Here is a 21,185-nt window from a genome sequence, read left to right on the forward strand (position 1 = left end):
ATTTCTTTTATATCAGCCACTCAGACAGGATTTCCCTTTTATCACACAATATAACCATACAGACTACAGTCTGTATATCCACTAACACAGGTTTATACCTTTATACCTACAGTATATTAGTGATGGTTTGGGAAAGCGCTGGATATGATGATATTCTGTACTATATATAGTTCTAAAACCTACTGACTTTACTGAAATATCTTTCTTTTTTGCATGCACACTGTATGGACTGATGTGTGTAGACACCTGACCATCACACCCATATGAAAAGCATGAGCATTAATATGGAGTTGATCTCCACTTTGCTGCTCCACACTTCTGAGAAGGCTTTCCACAAGAGCATTAGTGAGGTCAGACACTGATGTCAGGCGAGGAGGCCTGGGGTACATTCAGCGTTCCAGTTCATCCCAAAGGTGTTCACTGGGGATGAGGTCAGGGCTCTGTGCAGGACACTTGAGTTCTTCCACACCAACCTTGGCAAACCATGTCTTCATGAAGCTCGCTTTGTGCACATTGTCATGCTGGAACAGGTTTGCGCCTCTTAGTTCCAGTGAAGGGAAATTGTAATGCTACAGCATACAAAAGACATTCTATACAATTGTGTGCTTCTAACTTTTTGGCAACAGTTTGGGGAAGAACCACACATGGGTGTGATGGTCAGGTGTCCACATACTTTTGGCCATATAGTGTATCTCAATCACAGCTAAAGTTCTAGCATTTTAAAATCTGGTTACACTCAAAAGTGAATGGAGCAACTTGCATTTAAAGGTTTAATTCTGGCATTGCTGACATTTTGACAGCTGGTATCTGAATACAAACTGAATTCATTAAGCTCATATCTGTTTCAATATGGCACATACTATATCCAACAACTTGATCAAAATAAGGCATTCAATGTGTGAGGAAAAGCTAGAACGGTTTTAGACAGCTTTAGGCTGAAGTTTATTGGTGTAAAAGACAGAAAAACCTTGCTGGATAAATGAGATTTGCTCACACAGTGAATGCCACACTTTGATCAAGTTGTTGGATAGCTACATGCCATAGCTAAATGGACGTAAGCCTAATGTACTCATATCGCTAGCAAGGATTTAGCTATCTTTAGGCTGAAATATATTGGTGAAATATATGTATTATTTTTAAAGCTAAGATATCAAAGTCTGTTATAGGCAGAAAAGCCCAATTTTATCCAAAACCTGATTTTTTTGGTCTTTAATATATATGTAATAATGCAATATGTAATAATGTAATAATGAACTGTTTTATTTTATTGGGTTTGAGTTACATTTGATTTTTTATAAACACAAATTGCTCCTGTAACCCTAGCCTTAACCTCCATAACTTATGTGACTTCAGACATGCAAACTGTTATAAATTTGCCATGTGGTGTCTACAAATAAAGATAAATTTAGCATGAACATTTGCATTTACTGGAGCCTGAAAGTCATTTGGAAACTACAATCATGTGCACAAATTAATGCAATTGAAAGGCAGGTATTAAATTTCCATTTCTGCCATCTGAAGAAAAAATAACATTATTTCTATATAATATTTGATTAAATATTATATATATTATATATTATTAAAAGCAATGAGAAATGCATAATTATGATATTATTTTAATTTATTTGATTATTTAGAGAGAAAGTATAATAACTTATTACATCCCTAATACCTTATCGCATTATTGCAGAGTACCTGACCTAATGTAAATATGACCAAGACTACTTTTATTGCAGGTTTTCTTTTCTAAATCTCCTATTTTCTACTGCAGCACTGCAGTTACTTTGATAACTGTCATTCACCCAGTTATCAGACTGCACAAAATAAAAGCTCTCATTTCCATTCTAAATATTCCATCTATCGAACCATTTGTACAGCAGGCATGAAGGCGGGATTTCCAGTGTTAGTGTGTGACAAGGTTATGAGTGTGAGTATGTACCGTATGCATGAAGCTGTGTGCGTTTACGGTCACTTCTGTTTGCACAAATGCCCGTGCCCCTCGCTGAAAGCTTTTCATAAAGAAGACGGATGGATGCAGGAGCATGGACGGATATGAAATCAGCACTATTGTAGAAAGAGCGGGGTCAAAACTAAACACTGCAGTTTTTCAGCACCCATAACTGATGATCACGATCACTGAAACCTGAAAACACCACAGAGAGGGAAAGCAACTCTAGTTTATTTCTCTGTATACATTCCAATGCCTTAGGTTAATCAGTTTTTTACTAAAACCATTGCAACCTGATGCTTTATTCATTAGTCAAGTTGTATGTCTTGTGTTTTATGTTTGTCTATATTCCAAATGATGCTTCTTCTCCAAATGCTTATTGTCATGCATTTTTATAGTTTATTCTAACTTTTTTTAAGATGCATACATTATTGTTATACCACAGTGCTGCTGAATGCTCAATTTTGATTGGTCAGCAGGTCACCTTCAGTGATGTGTATAGAGGACGGTGCACATAATTGGATTAAAAAACAAGTGTTGGTATGGAGAAGGTTTCTGTGAGGAGAGGCTTATTTAGGAAAACTTTGTGTTGAGAAAGTCTTCAGGAGGAGTTTGCACTTTCTCTGTAATATGACAAGTTGCATTTTTGTCTTAGAACTTCAAAATAGAGAAGAAACGAGAGGCTGGTGAGGGAACGATTGTTTCTAGCTGCTATAAATGAAGTAGGAACTAAATTGTTTCATAGATATTCCACAACCTGTCAACAGCCCAGGACAGTATCCCTCCCTGCCAGCAGAGGACAATGTCCCCAGAATTCTAGTGTAATTCTTGTGTTTGGCCATTTCCTGCTTAATGACTGCGATTTTGATTTGTGATTCAGTAAAAACTCTGCACATGGACCCTGATCATCATACTGAATCTGCATTTTTACAAAACATAACTATAAACGGATTAAAAAGAATGACGTAATTCTTTAATAAACTTTATGTTGCCATACTGCTGTAGTATAAGAGGAATAAAACACTTGGGGACATGTTGTTATCGGAAAATAATCAACTTTGGAGTGTTAACAGTAACTCTACTTTACGTCACCACTCTGTTGTTGATTATTTTCCTATAACAGCACGCCCGCAAATGTTTTATTCCTTACTAATAATGCTGACGTGCTGTAGAACAGATTGAGGTTTAAATGATGTACGCTTTTCATGCATAACCAATATCCTGCTTCACTGAGTTCAGCTCTTGAAAATGACCTCTATGCTGAAATTTCTATTTTAAAGCCCAACAGTTTAAATGTGAGCTGAATGTATTCTTATGAACTTATTCTAGTTTTAAATATCGAATCATTTCATCCCATATTCTGTTATGGATTCCCTCTTTGCGTTATGGTTCATATGGTGATAAGCGCCATGTGCTCACGTTTGTTTCTGTTTGGTCCTGTCTCCGCCCCCTTTCCAGTCACTTGCTTGTTATGTGACTGTGTTCAGCTGTTTTGCATTAGTTCTTGATTTTTTTTGCCCATTTCTAGGCTCACAGCATAACAAAAACCACTGTTTTTTCCTTTAATTTGTCACCCGACTGTATACATACAGTAGATGTTGCTTTTGTTTGGACTCTCAGTCCTGTGGTCATTTATCAAACTCGTATCGGAAACAGCGCTTTACAGCACATTAATATCGCTGTTCAGACACCAGAAAAAAAACAATTCAATATGTTAAAAGCGCTTGGGGCAGACACATACTTCACGAATGCCACATATTTCATAATTATGATCCCGGCATTATAACTTGTGACTGGACGATGATCCATAATGCATATAAATGAAGGTTCAGTCCACTACTTGCTCATGTGTTAGGACTTCTACCAGACTGCAATCTGTCTGAATAGGACAATTTTTGTTTTGGCAGAATGTTTGTGTGTCTGTGTACCTATTTTAAGAAGTGCAAACTAAATATAATATATACAGAAAATGGTACTATTTTTGAATCACTGTGTCATGTAATTTTAATATCTGTCTCTCATTTTAACATCTGTTCCACACAACCGATATTAAACATCATTTAGAGATTCATATTTTCTCTTTTTTGTGTCCTTGTGCTTTTTGTCTCCTCAGAGATTCGGGAAGCGTTTAAGGTGTTTGATCGCGATGGGAATGGCTTCATCTCTAAGCAGGAGTTGGGCATGGCCATGCGCTCTCTGGGCTACATGCCCAACGAGGTGGAGCTGGAGGTCATCATCCAGAGACTGGACATGGACGGTGAGGAAAACCACAAACGTGACCAAACTTCCTACTAAATAATCCATTTCTAAATAATCCATTAATTCCTTCCATTTATAAACAGGCGAGTGGTGGAAAGAGTAGAAAACACACTGATTTTGAGTAAAAGTACTGCAGGAACTATAGCAATAATTCACATAAAAGAAAAAGTAGTGATCAAGAAAATGACTCAGGTAAAAGCAAATAAGTTGTCTTGATTAAAAACTACTTGAATAATTACTTTACAAATGATGTTCAAAGAGCTAATCTGAAAATGTTCTATATCTGAGGTTCCTTTTGTTACTAATCAAGTGAGCTGTACTAAAGTGAACACCACCTCTATTATCAACCTTATATAAACACATGTAACGTTAGCCAAATGCTGTTGGGGTTTCAGTAGCTTGCTAGGTTTGCTGGCTAGCTAGCTACTTTGTGTTAAATCATACATGTTTCTAGGTACATAGTTAGCTATCTAGCATAGATGCCACTTACACATTATCCTGAGCGTTACCAGGCAATCGCTACTGAACATTATACTGAGATTTCACACTGTAACACACCCAAAGATCTGGCTAGCTAGTCATTTACACTTACATTTACATTCATGGCACTTGGCAGACGCCCTTATCCAGAGCGACTCACAAAAGTGCTCTGAAGTCTCTATCAATAAACACATTCTGATACTGGCCCGCTAGGTCACAAACTAGGAATACCATCAGTCCAACAGCTCTGTTTGGGAGGTAATATAGTAATATAGTAATATAGTCTAGCTCACTCAACTACCTAATGGCTTACCTGTACGTGTTTTCACAGGTTAGACATTGAGCTATCGTCACAGGTTGATGATATCGCCACGATTTCGGCTCATTTCCTATGAAGCATTTAAAAATGAAGATATCTGTTTAATTGGGTCAGGAATGCTCATCTGTCTTGACTGTCTCAGACACTGCTGCTGCTGGCTAAGCATGTGGTGCATGAAGTGTAGCCTTTCAGTCGGAAACTGCTTTATTTTTATTGTGTCTCAAAATGATTTAAATGATTTAAAGCTTGCACATACAGTCTTTTAATTGGATTACAGTCTTCCAGGGTTAAAGGTGTTATTTTATTACAGCAAAGTTGAAAATTGTATAAAAAATAGTAATTATACACAAAAAAGTATCACTGCAGTAAACCATGTATTAAAGTTCTGCAATGAGAGTACCTGTAGTTCATTACTTTCCACAAAACCTTCTTTCTTTCATGTGTAGATGTATTTTTGGTGCAAGCCTCTCGTTGTCAACTATGCCAAATCAACATCTAACATCTAGCACCCAGCCTGTCTACTTCATGGTTCGATGCTTCGATCTGTTCTAAATAAAACATCTTGGGATTTGACAGTAGTGTAGAAAGTGCAGTAGTAATCCTGACACTCTGCATCGCCTCACATTGACAAGATATCAAGTGAAGAAATAGTACAAGCTACAAGTCACACCCAACTGTCATGTCAACCCTGGAACTGGTGTCAAAACTCTCCCAGAATGCACCACTGTCTACAAATATGGCCGCCAAGGACCACACCCAGCCATCTTATTTACTGTCACATTTGCAGTCACTAGATGACTGATCACACACACACACACACACACACACACACACACACACACACCTGGACTCCGTTACCACTCACCTTGCGTTTGCCTCTGATATCCTGTTTGTAAATTGTCTGATCTATTGTCTGCCCTTGACCAAGTTTAAACCATGTGTTTCTCGGAGTAGCTTGTTGTTTGCCAACTTTAATAAAAGCATTACCCTCCACTGCGGCCTTCTTTGCCTCATGACACCAACAAGCTATATATCAATTTTTCTAATTGTGCTTTAGGTGTCAAAATGACAAAACTTCATTAACACTTCCAAATTTCGTACACTTTAGGATGTCGTTGTTTTTTTTTTTTATCCTGGCCTTCATAGGTATCCCACAATGCATCCATCCTGCATCATTTTTAAAACATATACATCACACAAACATTTACATACACAAATACTGAATGTACCTTTAATCGCATTTAACCTTCAGCCTGGTTATAGAACAGAAGAAGTCCGACACATGCACTAAAAATTAAATTAAATTAAATTCTGCTCAAACATCTCTTCCTCTCTCTCGGTCTCCTTCACTCACTCTCTCAGGAGATGGCCAAGTGGACTTCGAGGAGTTTGTGACACTCCTGGGGCCAAAGATCTCTGCGGCTGGGATGCCTGACAAGTTCAACGGCACAGATTTTGACTCCGTGTTCTGGAAGGTAATTACTAAGTGACTCTGTCTTATTAAAACTGACACGAAGCACAGCCTCCTCTGCTCATGTCTCTCATACACACACACACGCATATACACACACACACACACATGCACACACATAAGCCAAATCAGGAATGTATCCGCCCTCACACTTACTCTGCAATTTGGTATTCATCAAGCAGTCAAATAAAGAGGTACCTCGTATTTGCATCCATGACTGTTTTCATGTATTTTAAGCACTTTGCTGATGTGCAAATTAATATTTTTATTTATGGGAACACACACTAACAGAGGCTGAGTTATCTTTCAAGTCCAAGCAGCAGACTGAAATGGCTTAAGGGAGCTGGTTAAGGTTTCCTGTTACAGCTCGGTGTTGTAGTGTCCTTGAGCAAAGCTCTAGACCCTCAGAAGCAGAAGGTCCTCCAGACTTAACTGTACACTGAGGTTTTACAGGTCGCTCTGTGTGTGTGTGTGTGTGTGTGTGAGACAGCTGTGCCTCTATACCATTTGAAGGATATAATAAAATATCTGCATGCTCTCTCACAGCTCTTATTAATTAATGTTTCATGTGTTATGTCATCAGTGGTGGAAAGAATACAAAACACAGTGACTTGAGTAAAAGTACTGCTACTGCAGTAATAATTCACTTGAAGATTATTCAAGTAAGAGTAAGTACCAGGGTGAGTCAAAAGGAAACCTTTAAACCACTACATTAATTTGTAGTTGCAAAAGTAGAACTGCACTTCTGGTCCATTGGTCTCAATAGTCCCTTTTACTGCTACCTTAAAGCTCATACACCTATTTGCAATAACATCAGAGTTTGTATCTAGTTACTAATCTAGCCTAATTCAAATTCTATTCTCAGGTTTTGATTGTTTGTATGATTAACTATATGCTTATAAAATGTCAGAAATTTACAGTATTATGTTATCAAAGTTGATTGAATTGTAATCGCTGTGGGTCTCTGGTGGCTTTGACCAAATTGCTCTGAAGGAATACTGTTGTTATATAGTGTAAATATTACTCTAATTCAACACACATTAAAAATATGAAATAAACTCAGCTAATCCTTTTGGTGAGTATGCCCATCCAGCATTTTTGTGGTAGCAGAAAAGCAGGCCATGGCAACAGGAAGCAGCGTCTGTCACATGACTCAGGTATTATATCAAAACAGACAAAATCAGGCTTCATGAAAAGAAAAAATTCTAAATGTATGCTAATGTCAGTTGTTCTAAAGGGCTTATCTGTGTGTCATGTAGCCTTATGAAGTAAAATTGTTGTTTCTTTTTGTTTTATAGTGCGACATGCAGAAGCTCACCGTAGACGAGCTGAAGCGTCTTCTTTATGAGACGTTCTGCGATCACCTGACCATGAAAGACATCGAGACCATCATCATGACGGAGGAGAACCACATCGAGAACCCTGAGGACTGCCAAGTGGACATCGACTGTAAGAGTCCTCCATGATTAAAACTCGAAATCTGTCTTTTGTGAGCTGCTTGATGTGATGCTGAGATGAATTCCACGTAGCAAGCATGATTTCTGTCTTTGATCGTTTTGTGATTTCTGTCTTAGTTCATCTATCAGTAACACACACCACTGTTAGAAAACCCTGGTGGTCATTTTCTCTACTCTGTCCTTTGCCTTTTGTCTTCATCCCTCTTTACTCTCTCTACTCAGCGGAGAGTCCGACACAGCAGGTGAAACAGACGTGTGTAAGGAAGAGTCTGATCTGCGCCTTCGCCATTGCTTTCATTATCAGTGTTATGCTCATCGCGGCCAATCAGGTGCTCCGCAGTGGCATGAAATAACGTTGGCGTTCAATCACAAAACCTGTGAACATTCAACACTAACTGTAAGCAACACTGTAAACAAAACAAATTATATGATCACAAGAAGCGACAAACTGAGTCCAACTAAACCACCTGGCAGTACTGTGATTCAATTTGTAATTAATTTAATTGCAAATTTGTAATAAGTACTGAATGGAATCTATTATACACAGACCTACAACTGAACAAAAGGGGAAAAAATGCACAGAAAAAAGACTGTTTGATTGGATCCACATCCTGATCAGGTCATGCGACTTAAGAAACTCTACTTTCCCATTGGCCTTGATGTCCAAGATGCATGGAAACCTCCAACCCAGGATCCTCCTCCTGCTCCTCCTCCTTCAGTGCATGAAGTGATGAAGTGATGCATGGACTTCCAGTAGTCTTATAGCATCTGTCGTTTTGTCTGTATGCCAGTGGAGGAGTTGAGGATGTCATCTTTAGACTGGAAATATACCCTCTATACAGCGTGTTGATCCATGTGCATGACTATAAGGGCTGTTCAGGATATGCTCATGTTGTACAGTGTGTATGTGTGTTACGTGTTGTTTATCAGTTCCTGTGCTTTCTTACCCGTTGCACTGAGCACATTGTAGTAATATTTCATACTGCCAAAGGGGGGCGCAGCAGCCCTGAAGTGTTGTTGTGGTGATGTATTGAGGTTCTGTATTTCTTTAGAACTGGGAACCAGAAGCTGACGACCCTTGAGATTCAACTTATTTACATGAGTAGCTTCTTCAATATTGGCTGTAGCTCCTCTGGTGTATTTACTCTCGACTGCAAAAGAAAAAACATGTTGGTCTTCGTTAATCTTGACATTTATTTTTGGTTGAATTGGTTCGGGTGGGGTTGTATCGGAAGTAAGTGACGTCTGGTAACGTTATGTCAAATTGTAATTAGCAATAACATTGTAATCGTTCCCATAAAAATACTAGTGGCCTCTTTTTGGCATCTAGCTCAAATTTTTTTGGAACATTTTAGACCACCTTTACATAACCATCGCAAGTAAAAAATAAATAAAAAAAAATGGTATTTGGCTGAGTAATTTCAACTAGCCATTACGTCTCTGGTAGGGAGGTTTTTTTTTTCCCCCTCCAATTAGGTCCAATTATTTTTAAAAGCTTTAAAAAATATGACCTTGCTTGAAAAAATAATTCATTAACTGTTTAAATGTCTGGAAGGAAAGGGATTTTTTTAAACCAGGGTCATTTATTTAAATGACAGTAGAAAGAAGGGTTAGCACAGTAGAAGGTTAATTATCGTCATTACCCTATAGTCATTGGTGGATGACGTTAGTGTGATGCAGTTAAATAATTGCACAGTAAAGATTATTTTTACACGGATGCAATAAGCGGACCACTTCTACAAAGTAATCAATTTAGTTTTTTGAACTGGAGGTGGAATTGGTGAAGCAGCGTGAACAAACTGCAACCTACGTTATTTTGCTGCTTTCTGCGAGAACCAAGTCCCTAAAAATACACACAAAATACACAAACAACGGTACATGTTTGGCTTTATCATACATACCAGCTTTTCTAGCACCGGTACTTTTGCCGAAGAGATGCCACTACCTAACATTATGTACGTATCTGACACGCCCACATCTTTTCTAATCAGATGGAAAGCATTACAAATCTTTAATAAATTGTTTTTACATTTAAAAGCAGATTGACATGGACTTTAAAAGACTAAAACAGTGCACACTTTCCCAAAATGACACAAAGAAAACATAAGGTGAAAGGAAAGATGAAGGATTGGGTCAAACTCAGGACTTCAAGGTGTACAGCAATATGATTGATTTGATCAAGACAGGATAGAGATTGCTTTAGGAGTCTGTACATCTTCTCTTGCACTCACAGACATATATATACACACACAATAAAAGAAATCACAATCTCAAGAGACGTTAACTGCAGGTTCCCGTTTCTGGAAAAAAAAAAAATGAAGCATGTCTGGTTCAAGAGACACTCTTTATGTTTGGCCAGAAGTGAAATTTTCAAAATTTGTGCTCTAAGACTGAAGTTTTGCACTGATAAAAGCTATGAGGTTAGTGTTGCTTACAAGTAATGAAAACTTGTAGCCACTAGTTTAGCCTTTGGGCAGCCTCAAATCATCACACTCTTGCTTAAAAAACTTAAAAAACAGATTTGCTTATCTGGTTTCTGACACACTGATAGTTATAAAAATATACAAACTGACAACACAGTCATAGGTCCATTGTGAAGCCAAATCTCTTTCTTACTTACAGCATCATTTGGTGTGAATGAGGTAGGAGACATGGCCCAAAATTTCTCAAACTTTTAGTAAAGTTGTGTTGTAGAATGTTTTCATAAGCCAAACTGAACTTTCTGCCAGATTTACAAAAGTATCTGTAGCATTGATTTTCTTCATACTCACTTAGGTATATTGATGAATGCCAATCATACGTAAATTACCAAGTGCATCCATGACAGCTGAATTGCAGTTAGGGACGCCCACAAAACTCCATAAGGGAAAAGCTCATAGACAGCTGAAAATGACAAAATGACGATTAAATAGTGAAAGAGTGCTTCCTAAGTGTGGTGTGTGCTAAATCTTCCAGTAATACAGCTCAGCCACTGCAGTGCATCAGTTACTATAGACACACTAAGTCTTTCTACTTTTATAGGGTGCCATTTCTTTTGTCCTAATTGAATAGCTAGTCTTTTTGGTCTATTAATTTAGGAGATTAAATTTTTTAATTAGGATGAAATGACTGAGTTTCACAAAATTTTCATTAAATTTGTGTGTGTAATTGAAATAAATAAAACTTGACAGTGTAATCTGTATATACGATTCCAGTAACTTGTACTAATTATACGATTTGAAGTTGATCAGTCGAGATTCACATTAATGAGTCTCTTTATATGTAAATTTACACAAACTCAGGAGCGTTGTGTAAATGCTCCAAGTGACTTACAAATAAATTAGTTATACAGGTTGGTAAATGATGTCTTTTGAGGCAAGTGTGTGATTATGTCAACATGCTGCCCAGCTATAAGCTTTCTTTACTTATTAGCAACATTAGCAACATTAGGCTCATAGTGACAACATAACCTAAGCAAGCAAGCTTCAAACACCAAAAAAAGTCTTTGTTGAACTTTTCAACATTTCATTTTTGGCCAAACTATCACTTTTATCATATGAATACAAACAGCATTAATTATTCCATCTTCAAATCACTATGCATAACCCAAACGGTCAATCCTATGTACAGTAATTGTTTCCTGTCGTTACCCACAACTACCTTTGCACTGTTGATGCATGATCGTGTCGTGTCAGAAATGATGCGAAGTTAGAAGAGTGCACTAAGTGCATCTTATCAACAATTTACTGTGATTTCAGGAAATGACTTTAATAATTTACGACTGTCCAGACATAATGTAATATAGAGAAAATAACCATAAAATATATTCTATCCATATTTTGAAATATAAATATAATGTATTGAAATATATTACAGTATATTTACTTCATATTTTGGAATGTATTCCAGAATATTTCATTTTACAAGTGGGTAAATACCACCAGAACAAATTCACCCTGTTATTCATGATGTGTAATAATTCTGTTTTGTTTTTCTGTATATAGCATGCATCCATTATTGTGTTTGACAGTCAAATGCAGCAGATTTGTTTGTGAATGTTTTCTGAGTCTATGTGCAATGTGACCCACTGACAGCATATGGAGTGTAAAATCACTGCAGTCCAAATCACACACACAAAATATGCTCCACATTGGTTTGGGGTTTAAACTTAGTGTCCAGGGAAGACTTCTGGTTCATTACCCACCAGCCGCATGAATAGTAAGGTCCAAAAGCCTGAATCCATGACTAAGAACTGTTTCATTTCATCAGTTATGAAATAAATCTGCAGTACAAATTCCTAAAGCTATATTTTTCAAACAAGATTCACTAGTGTAAGCCCAAAACTTAAAAGAGTCAGTTGGTTGTTTTCCTATAACAGCATGTCCTGAGGTGTTTTCCCCTTATACCACGGCATCTTGCCAACACTGAGTTGTTAGCTCCTTCATTTGCATTATAACAGCTATTAACAGACATTCCCTCATTTTTCTCTTGAAGTTTTTTTGAAGACAAAAATTGCAGTTCGTGACTCAAAAAACTTAAACTGCAAAGCCCTCCTTCATGCAGACATTCCTATGGTGAAATAAATTAAAATGACATCTTTACCTCTGACTGTTTCAAAGTGCTGACACTGGAGACTCCTTACATAAATGTTAAATAAACAGCTCCTAACAGAATTCTTCACAATATCAACTTATATTTGGTTAAGTAACATCACTTTTTGAATCTGTTTATTATTAGACATAAATTATGTGGAGTTTTCACAGTACAATCTCCGTGAATTCAGATCGAATGTTACTATAGAAACGATAACATTAGAATAAGTGCAAAAACATAAACCTGTGATTTGTAGTTGAACTATTGTCAGAGCTGCTGTTATAGAAAAATAAGCAACAGTTTCTGACCAATCAGATTTGAGAATTCAACATAAGTCATATAACTTATTTATTTTAATATTTTACATAAATTGAGTGATATTCAGTAGCTACCAAGCTATGTAGCTATTTAATTAATTATGTTTAGCCACTCCAATGATAATGAATAGTGCTAGTTATATTTAGTAGCTATATATATGGTACTGTTTGTAAGCTAGCTGTTTAAATTTATACGATGTAGTCTGATAATAAAGCTAGCTAGTTTATTTAACAGCATTCAAGATCAGATGCATGATTTCACTCAGTGAACAATATCTATGACATCCTGACTGCAGAAATGGAAGTCAAAAAGCAACAGACTTTTGGACCTTATAGCCAGCTTTCTGTTTATTTGACACATTATATCTATAACGACACATTAAATCAGAAGGACTGGTCTAGCTGAAATATGCAATAGATACGTACTTAAAGGGCATGATCACTATTTTCAAGCAGAATCTGGTGAGTTAGGGTAAGGGGACAGCAGTGTTAATTTGGTATTGTGTTACTGTGTTAGCTGTATTTCCATGTGGAACTATATAAATATAAAAGAGACATGTTGAACTTACATGAAATAAGAATGTTTACCTGAGAGTATGGAGTGCATATATGTCAATCATTTTAGAAACAGATCAGCTGTGGGTCGAGTACAGCATGTGCCCGACTATGAGGTGCTGTTTAGGTCAGTTCTCAAATTACAGTTCTTATCCACACACACGCACATACACACACACACACACTGATCTGACAGTCTCTGCTTTACGTCATACATGCACACAAAATATTCTCACCACTTTAACTCTAACATAAGCAAAATGCTCTCACCTTGCTGCTTTACCTCACAATTACACACAATATGCTCTCGTACTAGCTTCACTAGCTAGAGAACTAGCTTCACTAGTTTTACCTCACTCAAACTGATGTCAAATTGAACAGAACTCTTTCGTATTCACATAAATCTTCTCCTGCTCACCAAAATTCATTACATGCTTATTTTTTGTGAGAAGTACAATGGCAAATATGAGATTGTGAATAAGATACAATGGTGTATGTTTTTTCTGAGGTAAAAGGGCAAATGTGAGAATGTTCTGTGTGAATGTCTGAGGTAAAATGGTGAATGTGAGAGTGTGTGATTGTAGTAAAATGGTTAATTTGTGAGTTTGTGGTAATTTCTGAGGTAAAATGATGAACGTGAGAGTGTGTAAATGAGCTAAATGGTGAATGTAAGATTTCTGTGTGAATGTGAGTTGATTTTTTGTAAGGAAAAAGGGTAAAGTTGATACTGTTCTGTGTGAATGTGTGAGGTAAAATGGTGAACGTGAGAGTGTGTGTATGTAGTAAAATGGTTAATGTGTGAGTTTGTGGAAATTTCTGAGGTAAAAGGGTAAATGTGAGACTGTTCTGTGTGAATGTCTGAGGTAAAATGATGAATGTGAGAGTGTGTGAATGTAGTAAAATGGTTAATGTGTGAGTTTGTGGAAATTTCTGAGGTAAAAGGATAAATGTGAGACTCTTCTGTGTGAATATGTGAGGTAAAATGGCGAATGTGAGAGTGTGTGAATGAGCTAAATGATGAAATGTAAGATATATGTAAGATTTTTGTGTGAATGTGAGTTGTTTTTTTTAGGTAAAAGGGTAAAGTTGATACTGTTCTGTGTGAATGTGTGAAGTAAAATGGTGTAGATGTAGTGGTAAATGGTTAATGTGTGAGTTTGTGGTAATGTCTGAGGTAAAATGAATGTGTGAGGTAAAACTGAATTTGCAAGTGTTGTGTGTGAATGTCTGAGCTAAACATGAGTGTTTTATGTGAATATCTGTGGTAAATAGTGAATATGAGTGGTGTGTGTGTGTGTGTGTGTGTGTGTGTGTGTGTGTGTGTGAATGTCTGAGGTAAAATTGTGAATGTGAGTGCTGTGTGTGTGAATGTGTGAGGTAAAATAATGAATTTGTGAGTGAGATAGAATGGTGAAAGTGAGTGTTTTTGTGTGAATGTCTGAGGTAAAATGGTAAATCAGAGTGTTGTCTGTGAATGTGTAAGGTAAAATGGTAAATGTGTATGTTTTCTGTAAGGTAAAATGATGAATATGTATATGTTAGAGCAAAGGTTTGAATAACGGCACCTCCAAAAAAAACCTCATGTGTGACGGCTGCATTTCTGGAACAAATATGTTTTTTCATGGGTTGCGTTATCTGTCCCATTGGTGTTCCATATGCGCTGAAGCAATACATCGATTGTTGAGGCAGGTACTACATATATGGACAACTGTATAAAAATCTGGGCGCTATCTGAGATTTCAAGGTGCAAGAGCTGAACAAGACCAGTGGGATATTTTATTTTCTTATTGCACTTTAAAATCCTATTATACACAAGTTTAATGAATTCACATTGTCATTGGATCAATGATTATTGTAGATATGCTGTATATGTATATACTAAATGAGTTTTCTATTATATAAATGTTTGTTTGTAGGTAATATATGTACATGTCCAAAATTATTATTTGTTCAAAAGATGGCAATATATAAAGCAGGCCTAAGAGGTTGGATGTAAGGCTTATTGTTGTGTAGTTTTGTGGGATAAAAATACAAATGTTCGTCAAAGGCAGTGCTTGGTTTAAATATTTGAATACTTGAGATTTATACCATGCTGAATGTTGTTCATTTTTTATTTGCCCTATACAGTCTCATTTTTGTTCACTGTTTACAATGATATTTCTTTATTGAAATTTTAGACAAACCTCTGTTTAATCTTACTTTGGATTATATGTATATTTTTACTGGTTTTTTTTTTGGTCATAAATATATTTATTGATGCACCATGCTGTTTCTGAGCTTGGGTAAATCTGATATGTGATATGTGCGTGTTGGGTCCAGCCTGTGAAGTGTGTTTACTGCGTCTTCCTGTAATACTGTATCTGACAAGAATAAAAAGAAGGCCAGACAAACTGGCCTCGTGCAGTGCTATACACTTTTTGTAATAACACAACATGAGAAATGAGTTCATGTTAGTTTGTTACAGCAAGTCTCAACTTGCTGTAAAGTCAGCACCTCTCACAATTTACCATAAGTGTTCAATGTTTGGTGTGTAGATCCAATTCTGAGGCACAGGCCAAATATGAGATACACACAAAAAAGGTGGTAAAACAGAATGTCATTATGCCTTAAAATCTGCTATATCACCTAAATTCATACATTCAAACTCATGATTAAACAAATCTGTTTATGTGATTCATAAGTATATATAAAAGGGTGGAAAAAATGACAAACAATAGTGGCTCTGTTATGCTGTGGAGGCATTTATTTACTTTTCTCAGATAGTTTGGCTCCACTTATCTCCTTAATGCAAAATATCACTGCAAATCAATAAAATGTTCTTCAGACTGATCACATTATTCCTATGATGAAACATTTCTATCCTGTTGGGCGTGGTCTCTTCCTGGATGACCCCACCCCCAGGGCACACGGGCTCACTGATTGGTTTCATGAGGACGAAAATTATATAAATCATATGCTATGGCCTTCACAGTAAAACAGATCTCAACCCAATTGAACACCTATGGGAGATATTGGACAAAGTGTTAAAAAAGTGATCTCCAGCATCATCAAAACACCAACGGAGGGAAGATCTTTTGTAAGGACGGTGCTCGTCATTCCAGTACAGTTCCAGAGATGCATAAAATCTATGCCAAGGCACATGGAAGCTGTTCTGATGGCTTGTGGTAGCCCAGAACCTTAATACCACACTTTAATTTGTTATCCTTCTGTATCTGTCTATTAATCTGTCGATCTAATCTAAACTGAAGGGAAGCTATATGAAAGTGTGTGGATGTGTATTTGTGTATGATACACATTATATCAATGGATCAACAAAGACAACAAAGGAGGCTCAGAAAGCGCACTTAATGCTCATCTGTATTTTTGGGATTCAGTAATAACAAGCATCAATATGTGGGAAAATAAATAAATAAATAAATGTGAATTATATTTCTTATATTAAAATTATTAGTATATAATTATTGTAAAATGTATCAATATTCCAGTTTTATAAGGCCACAAACTACCATCCCTAGAAAAAAAAAAAATTCAAAATATATAAATAAATTAATGGTGGTGGTGGTGGTGAAGATGATGTTGATTACACAGTTTTGAAATTGCGGGTAATTTGGTGTGCATACCAATTCTGATCAGATGCAAAAAAAAAAAAAAAAGAAAAAGTCTATTGTAAAGAACTAAAAGAATCTCTGCACAGCAGATCAATATCGAAGTCAATTCAGTGAGTGCTCAGTACAATTCTGAGAAACCTGAATGACTTCAGCGAAGACAATAAACCTGAAACCTCGCTCATCCCATCCAATACCTGGCTTCCTGTGTGGAGAAACAACAAAAGGCAACAGGCTAGGAATCTGAGACTATACCTAACCAGGAAATTTGAAATATAACGATTTTTTATACCATGTAACAAAAGAATAATGTAATTAACCAGCTTATGTTTATGATTTCCTCCAGGACTAATGACTTTTGTAAGGATTTATGAAGTATTTCGTGTGAAACACCAAATTCAACTGCACAATGCTTACGTGGTCAACGGTAGGACAAAATAAGGTCAGATCAAGTATAGTTCAATTCAAGATTCATTGTCATTTCAAGAGTACAGTGTAGAATATGCAATAAAATTCTTCCTTGCATGTTTCCTGCAACAACATTACAACAATAGTGTTAGATCTTCCACAACAATGAGTCAGGATTCAGGAGACTGAGACAGGAGATTGATTTTCAGACTCTAATGGTAATTGTGGTAATCTTCAGACCAGCCTTTTCCCAGTAGAGGCACAACTTTAGAAAGGTTTCACCAGCTCAAAGCTGCAGATTGAACGGGCCTAGTGAATGTAAGAAAAAAAGCAACTTTATTTCACTCTTCCTTGCAAAAGTGCTTCAACTGCAAGGTGATCTCATGTGCACAGCCCTCTTCAAGTCATTCCACAGATTTTCAATAGGATTTCGATCAAGACTCTGAATGGGACATTCCAAAACTTTGATTTTCTTCTTCTGAAGTCATTCCTATGTTGACTTGCATTTGTTCTTTGGGTTGGTATCGTGCAGGAAGGTGAAATTGTTCTTCATCTTGAGCTGTCTAACTGCCAGTTGGCCTGCAGGTTTTGTGGCAAAATAGATTGGTATTTGGAGTTACCCATGATTCCCTCTATTGTGACTAGAGCTCCAGTCCCAGCTCAAGAGAAGCAGCCCCATAGCATGATGCTGCCACCACCATGCTTCTCTGTGGGAATGGTGCTCTTTGATGTGTTGAGTCACAATGGCTGAACACATTGTACCAAACCACAAGGAATGAAAACTGCAGCATTTTTAGAAGGATCCTAGGCATAAATGGTCATGCAAAATACAAAACATAATTCATTCAATGTTTCTAAGTTCTTAAACAATGTATTCATTAGGTAGGTATGAGCAAAACCTATGTCACCTTAAGCATAGAGTTAAGACATCAACAATCAAATTATATGACAAAAATGAACAAACCAATAATCAGAAAACTAAGCAAATAATCAAAGTAAAAATGATTAAAACAAATATTTATTTCAGTAGAAACAAACATAAATAATTTACATGAGCCATTCAACAAATGTTAATCTTCATAAAGTCTTCTTTCACAATTCCTTACATTTTAAATTTTGTTGAAATGCTACGCTACTTAGTTTTTTGTAGTGACCAATGATTTTAAAAAAATGTTGCTATATGATAGATGTAATATTTCAGTATTTCATTGATATGGTTGACTTTCAAAGATTGTTTTTAAGATCAATTTTTAAGGAGGATATTTTATATCATTTGATTATAGAGATAAATAGTTATACTTATATAATAATATTCTGTATTTAATGCTCAATTTGGAATTGACTATCAAAATAATTTATCTTTTAATATGTTTTTCAGTGTTTTTGGCCTCAAGTGAAGCCTGTGGCAAACAAAAGTGCTAGCCACTAAAGGCACTAAAGGTCAGGCAAATGGCAAATGGCCAAAAAGTAGTCAAGAAAGGCTTGGAATCATCACAGACAACGCTGGAGTGAGTCACTTAAGTGTGATTATAGATATAGTGTGATTATAAACAGACGAGTGTCATTAGTAATCATGTGACATCATGGATAGGAGCATGACTGAAGATCATGTGATGATATGAGTGACAAGAAAATACAATTTGGACACATAATATTAACATATTTGTTATTGTGACATTTTTTTTTCAGACACAAGGATAATAATAATAATAATAATAATAATAATCACCATCATCACCATCATCATCATCATTTTGATTTCTATAGATTTTTAATACTTTTTCAATTAATCTTACTGAAGAATCTATCAAGAATATTATTTAGGATTAGTATTAGCTAAAATGTTATCCACTTATTATTATGGATTAGCACTAAAAGACAGGCAGTGCTATTCAGCTAAATTAGCACTTTAAATGGTGTAACTCTAGAAGATCCTCATAGCTTGGCGTCCGGTCAGTGGCTAAACGATGCTATGCAGTGGTCTAATCTGCAATAACCAGACATATATACATATCTCATAGAAACTCGGTGTGTATACTACAGAAGCATACAAGCTGTAAGGCATACAAGTCTTTTGATGCTAACAATTTGTAATTTGTGGGCATATCCAAGACATAATGTTTTATGATTACAACATCAAGGATGTCATGACACTGGAAGACGTTATGCTGCCCAAATACAATCCGTAAACTCATTTGTATGCTGAATGACATTTTACCTAGGCTAACCTGTCTGTTATAAGCAACTTCTCAGTAAGACCATGACCTAGCTATCTAGCGTCAGGTATCTAGCGTTAGAGTTAGCGAGATAGTTTCTTGATGTAGGATTTTAAGTGAGCTAGGCAGGTTTGTTAAAATCTAAACCATCTAAATTAGGCATAGTAACCAACTAGCAATTTTAAATTAAGCCTGTTAAAATCTTAGTTAGCATGCCAACTCCTCTGATAAGATAGATAGCGACATAGCTGAGATGAAATGGGCGCTGCAGTCATCCTTCCTAATTGCCTGTGAGCACAACTATCTTCTGATGGCTTGGAAAGGTGTCTGTTCGATCGTATGTGGTAAAAATGAATGTTTATGAGCACTTTTTTGATTCTGACATGCAACAGCAATCCCGACATGACATTATAGTATATAATATATATATACTATAATGTACAATAGTATATATACAGCCAACTACATTGATGCAAAGCTTTGCAGTACAGTAGCCTCATATTCAATTAATGTGATGTTTAAATAAAAGTCCTCTTGGATAGATGATTTCAGTAGTATAGGTTGGTGTGTTCGTTAAATTTCTTAGCACAGTGCTATATTGGCATTTTTCTTTGTTTTTTTTTTAAATGAGACTAAATCGGTCTTGTGTTGTGTAAAAGTTATATTTTAACAGACTTTATTAAATAAATCTCTGAGAACATGACAATGCAACCCGAGATACTGAAATCCCACTCATGTTGCCTGTGGAAAGACAGAAAGATCCTCAAGGAATCATTTTTTACATTTGCATATCATGTATATTCATAGATTCTGACCTATTTTTTTAAGAGAGCAAAAGTGTACCAGTAGACCGTTTTAGTAGTTTCCAGAGAATAAAAACACAGTGAGAAATTTTTTATTCCACACAGATTTCAGGATAACAGCACACATATTCAGGGACTTTATGATTCATAAAATATATGTTTTGTAATTCCTAACAAATACATACCCTTCCTCTCCATGTTACTTCCAAAGCCACACCCCCAGACTACAAGGTCTTAATGCTAATCTGGGAGGCGGAGCTTTCTCGATTGTCACTGCCACATGTCAAACAAGTAAGGACACTTCTTTGTCCTGATTGGAGATTTATACTAGAGAGAAATTGAAGGAATATAAGTTTCTTGATGCTTATGACTTTGTTTTATGATTACAACATGGAGGACATCTTCATGGCATTGAAAGCTGAGGTGCTGCCCAAACAGATGCCATAAATTCATTTGTAAGATAAAGAGTACTTTAGCTAGCTAAACACATCCATTATGGGCAATTGCTCATTAAGAACGAGATCTAGCTATCTGGTGTTAGCTAGCTAGTTTCTTGATGTAGATTTTAGATGAGCGTAGGTTACAAAGGTTTGTTAAAGCAATATAATTTAGCCATATTAACTAACTAGAATGTGTGATTCATGAAATATGATTTGAAACTCCTAACAAATACATATCCTTCTTCTCCATGTTCCTTCCAAAGCCACACCCCCAGACTTTTAATGTGGGAGGCGGAGCTTTCTCAATTGACATGCGACATAACAAGCCAGTAGGG

At 36.3% G+C, this 21,185-nt stretch overlaps 1 protein-coding gene across 1 annotated transcript in view; it reads left to right on the forward strand.

Moving 5' to 3' along the window:
* LOC113537126 (calcium-binding protein 7) overlaps positions 1–16,686 on the forward strand; it is a 39,807-nt gene extending 23,121 nt beyond the window's left edge. Inside the window, exons 2-5 of the mRNA XM_026931452.3 lie at positions 4,062–4,205; positions 6,369–6,481; positions 7,776–7,926; positions 8,157–16,686. Of these exons, the coding sequence (XP_026787253.1) occupies positions 4,062–4,205; positions 6,369–6,481; positions 7,776–7,926; positions 8,157–8,287 (539 nt within the window). The 3' untranslated portion in view covers positions 8,288–16,686. The remainder of the gene's footprint in view (positions 1–4,061; positions 4,206–6,368; positions 6,482–7,775; positions 7,927–8,156) is intronic.
* Positions 16,687–21,185: the final 4,499 nt, after the last annotated feature.

This window comes from Pangasianodon hypophthalmus, chromosome 24 (assembly GCF_027358585.1).
Source record: "Pangasianodon hypophthalmus isolate fPanHyp1 chromosome 24, fPanHyp1.pri, whole genome shotgun sequence".
In the NCBI taxonomy this organism is placed as follows: Eukaryota; Metazoa; Chordata; class Actinopteri; order Siluriformes; family Pangasiidae; genus Pangasianodon; species Pangasianodon hypophthalmus.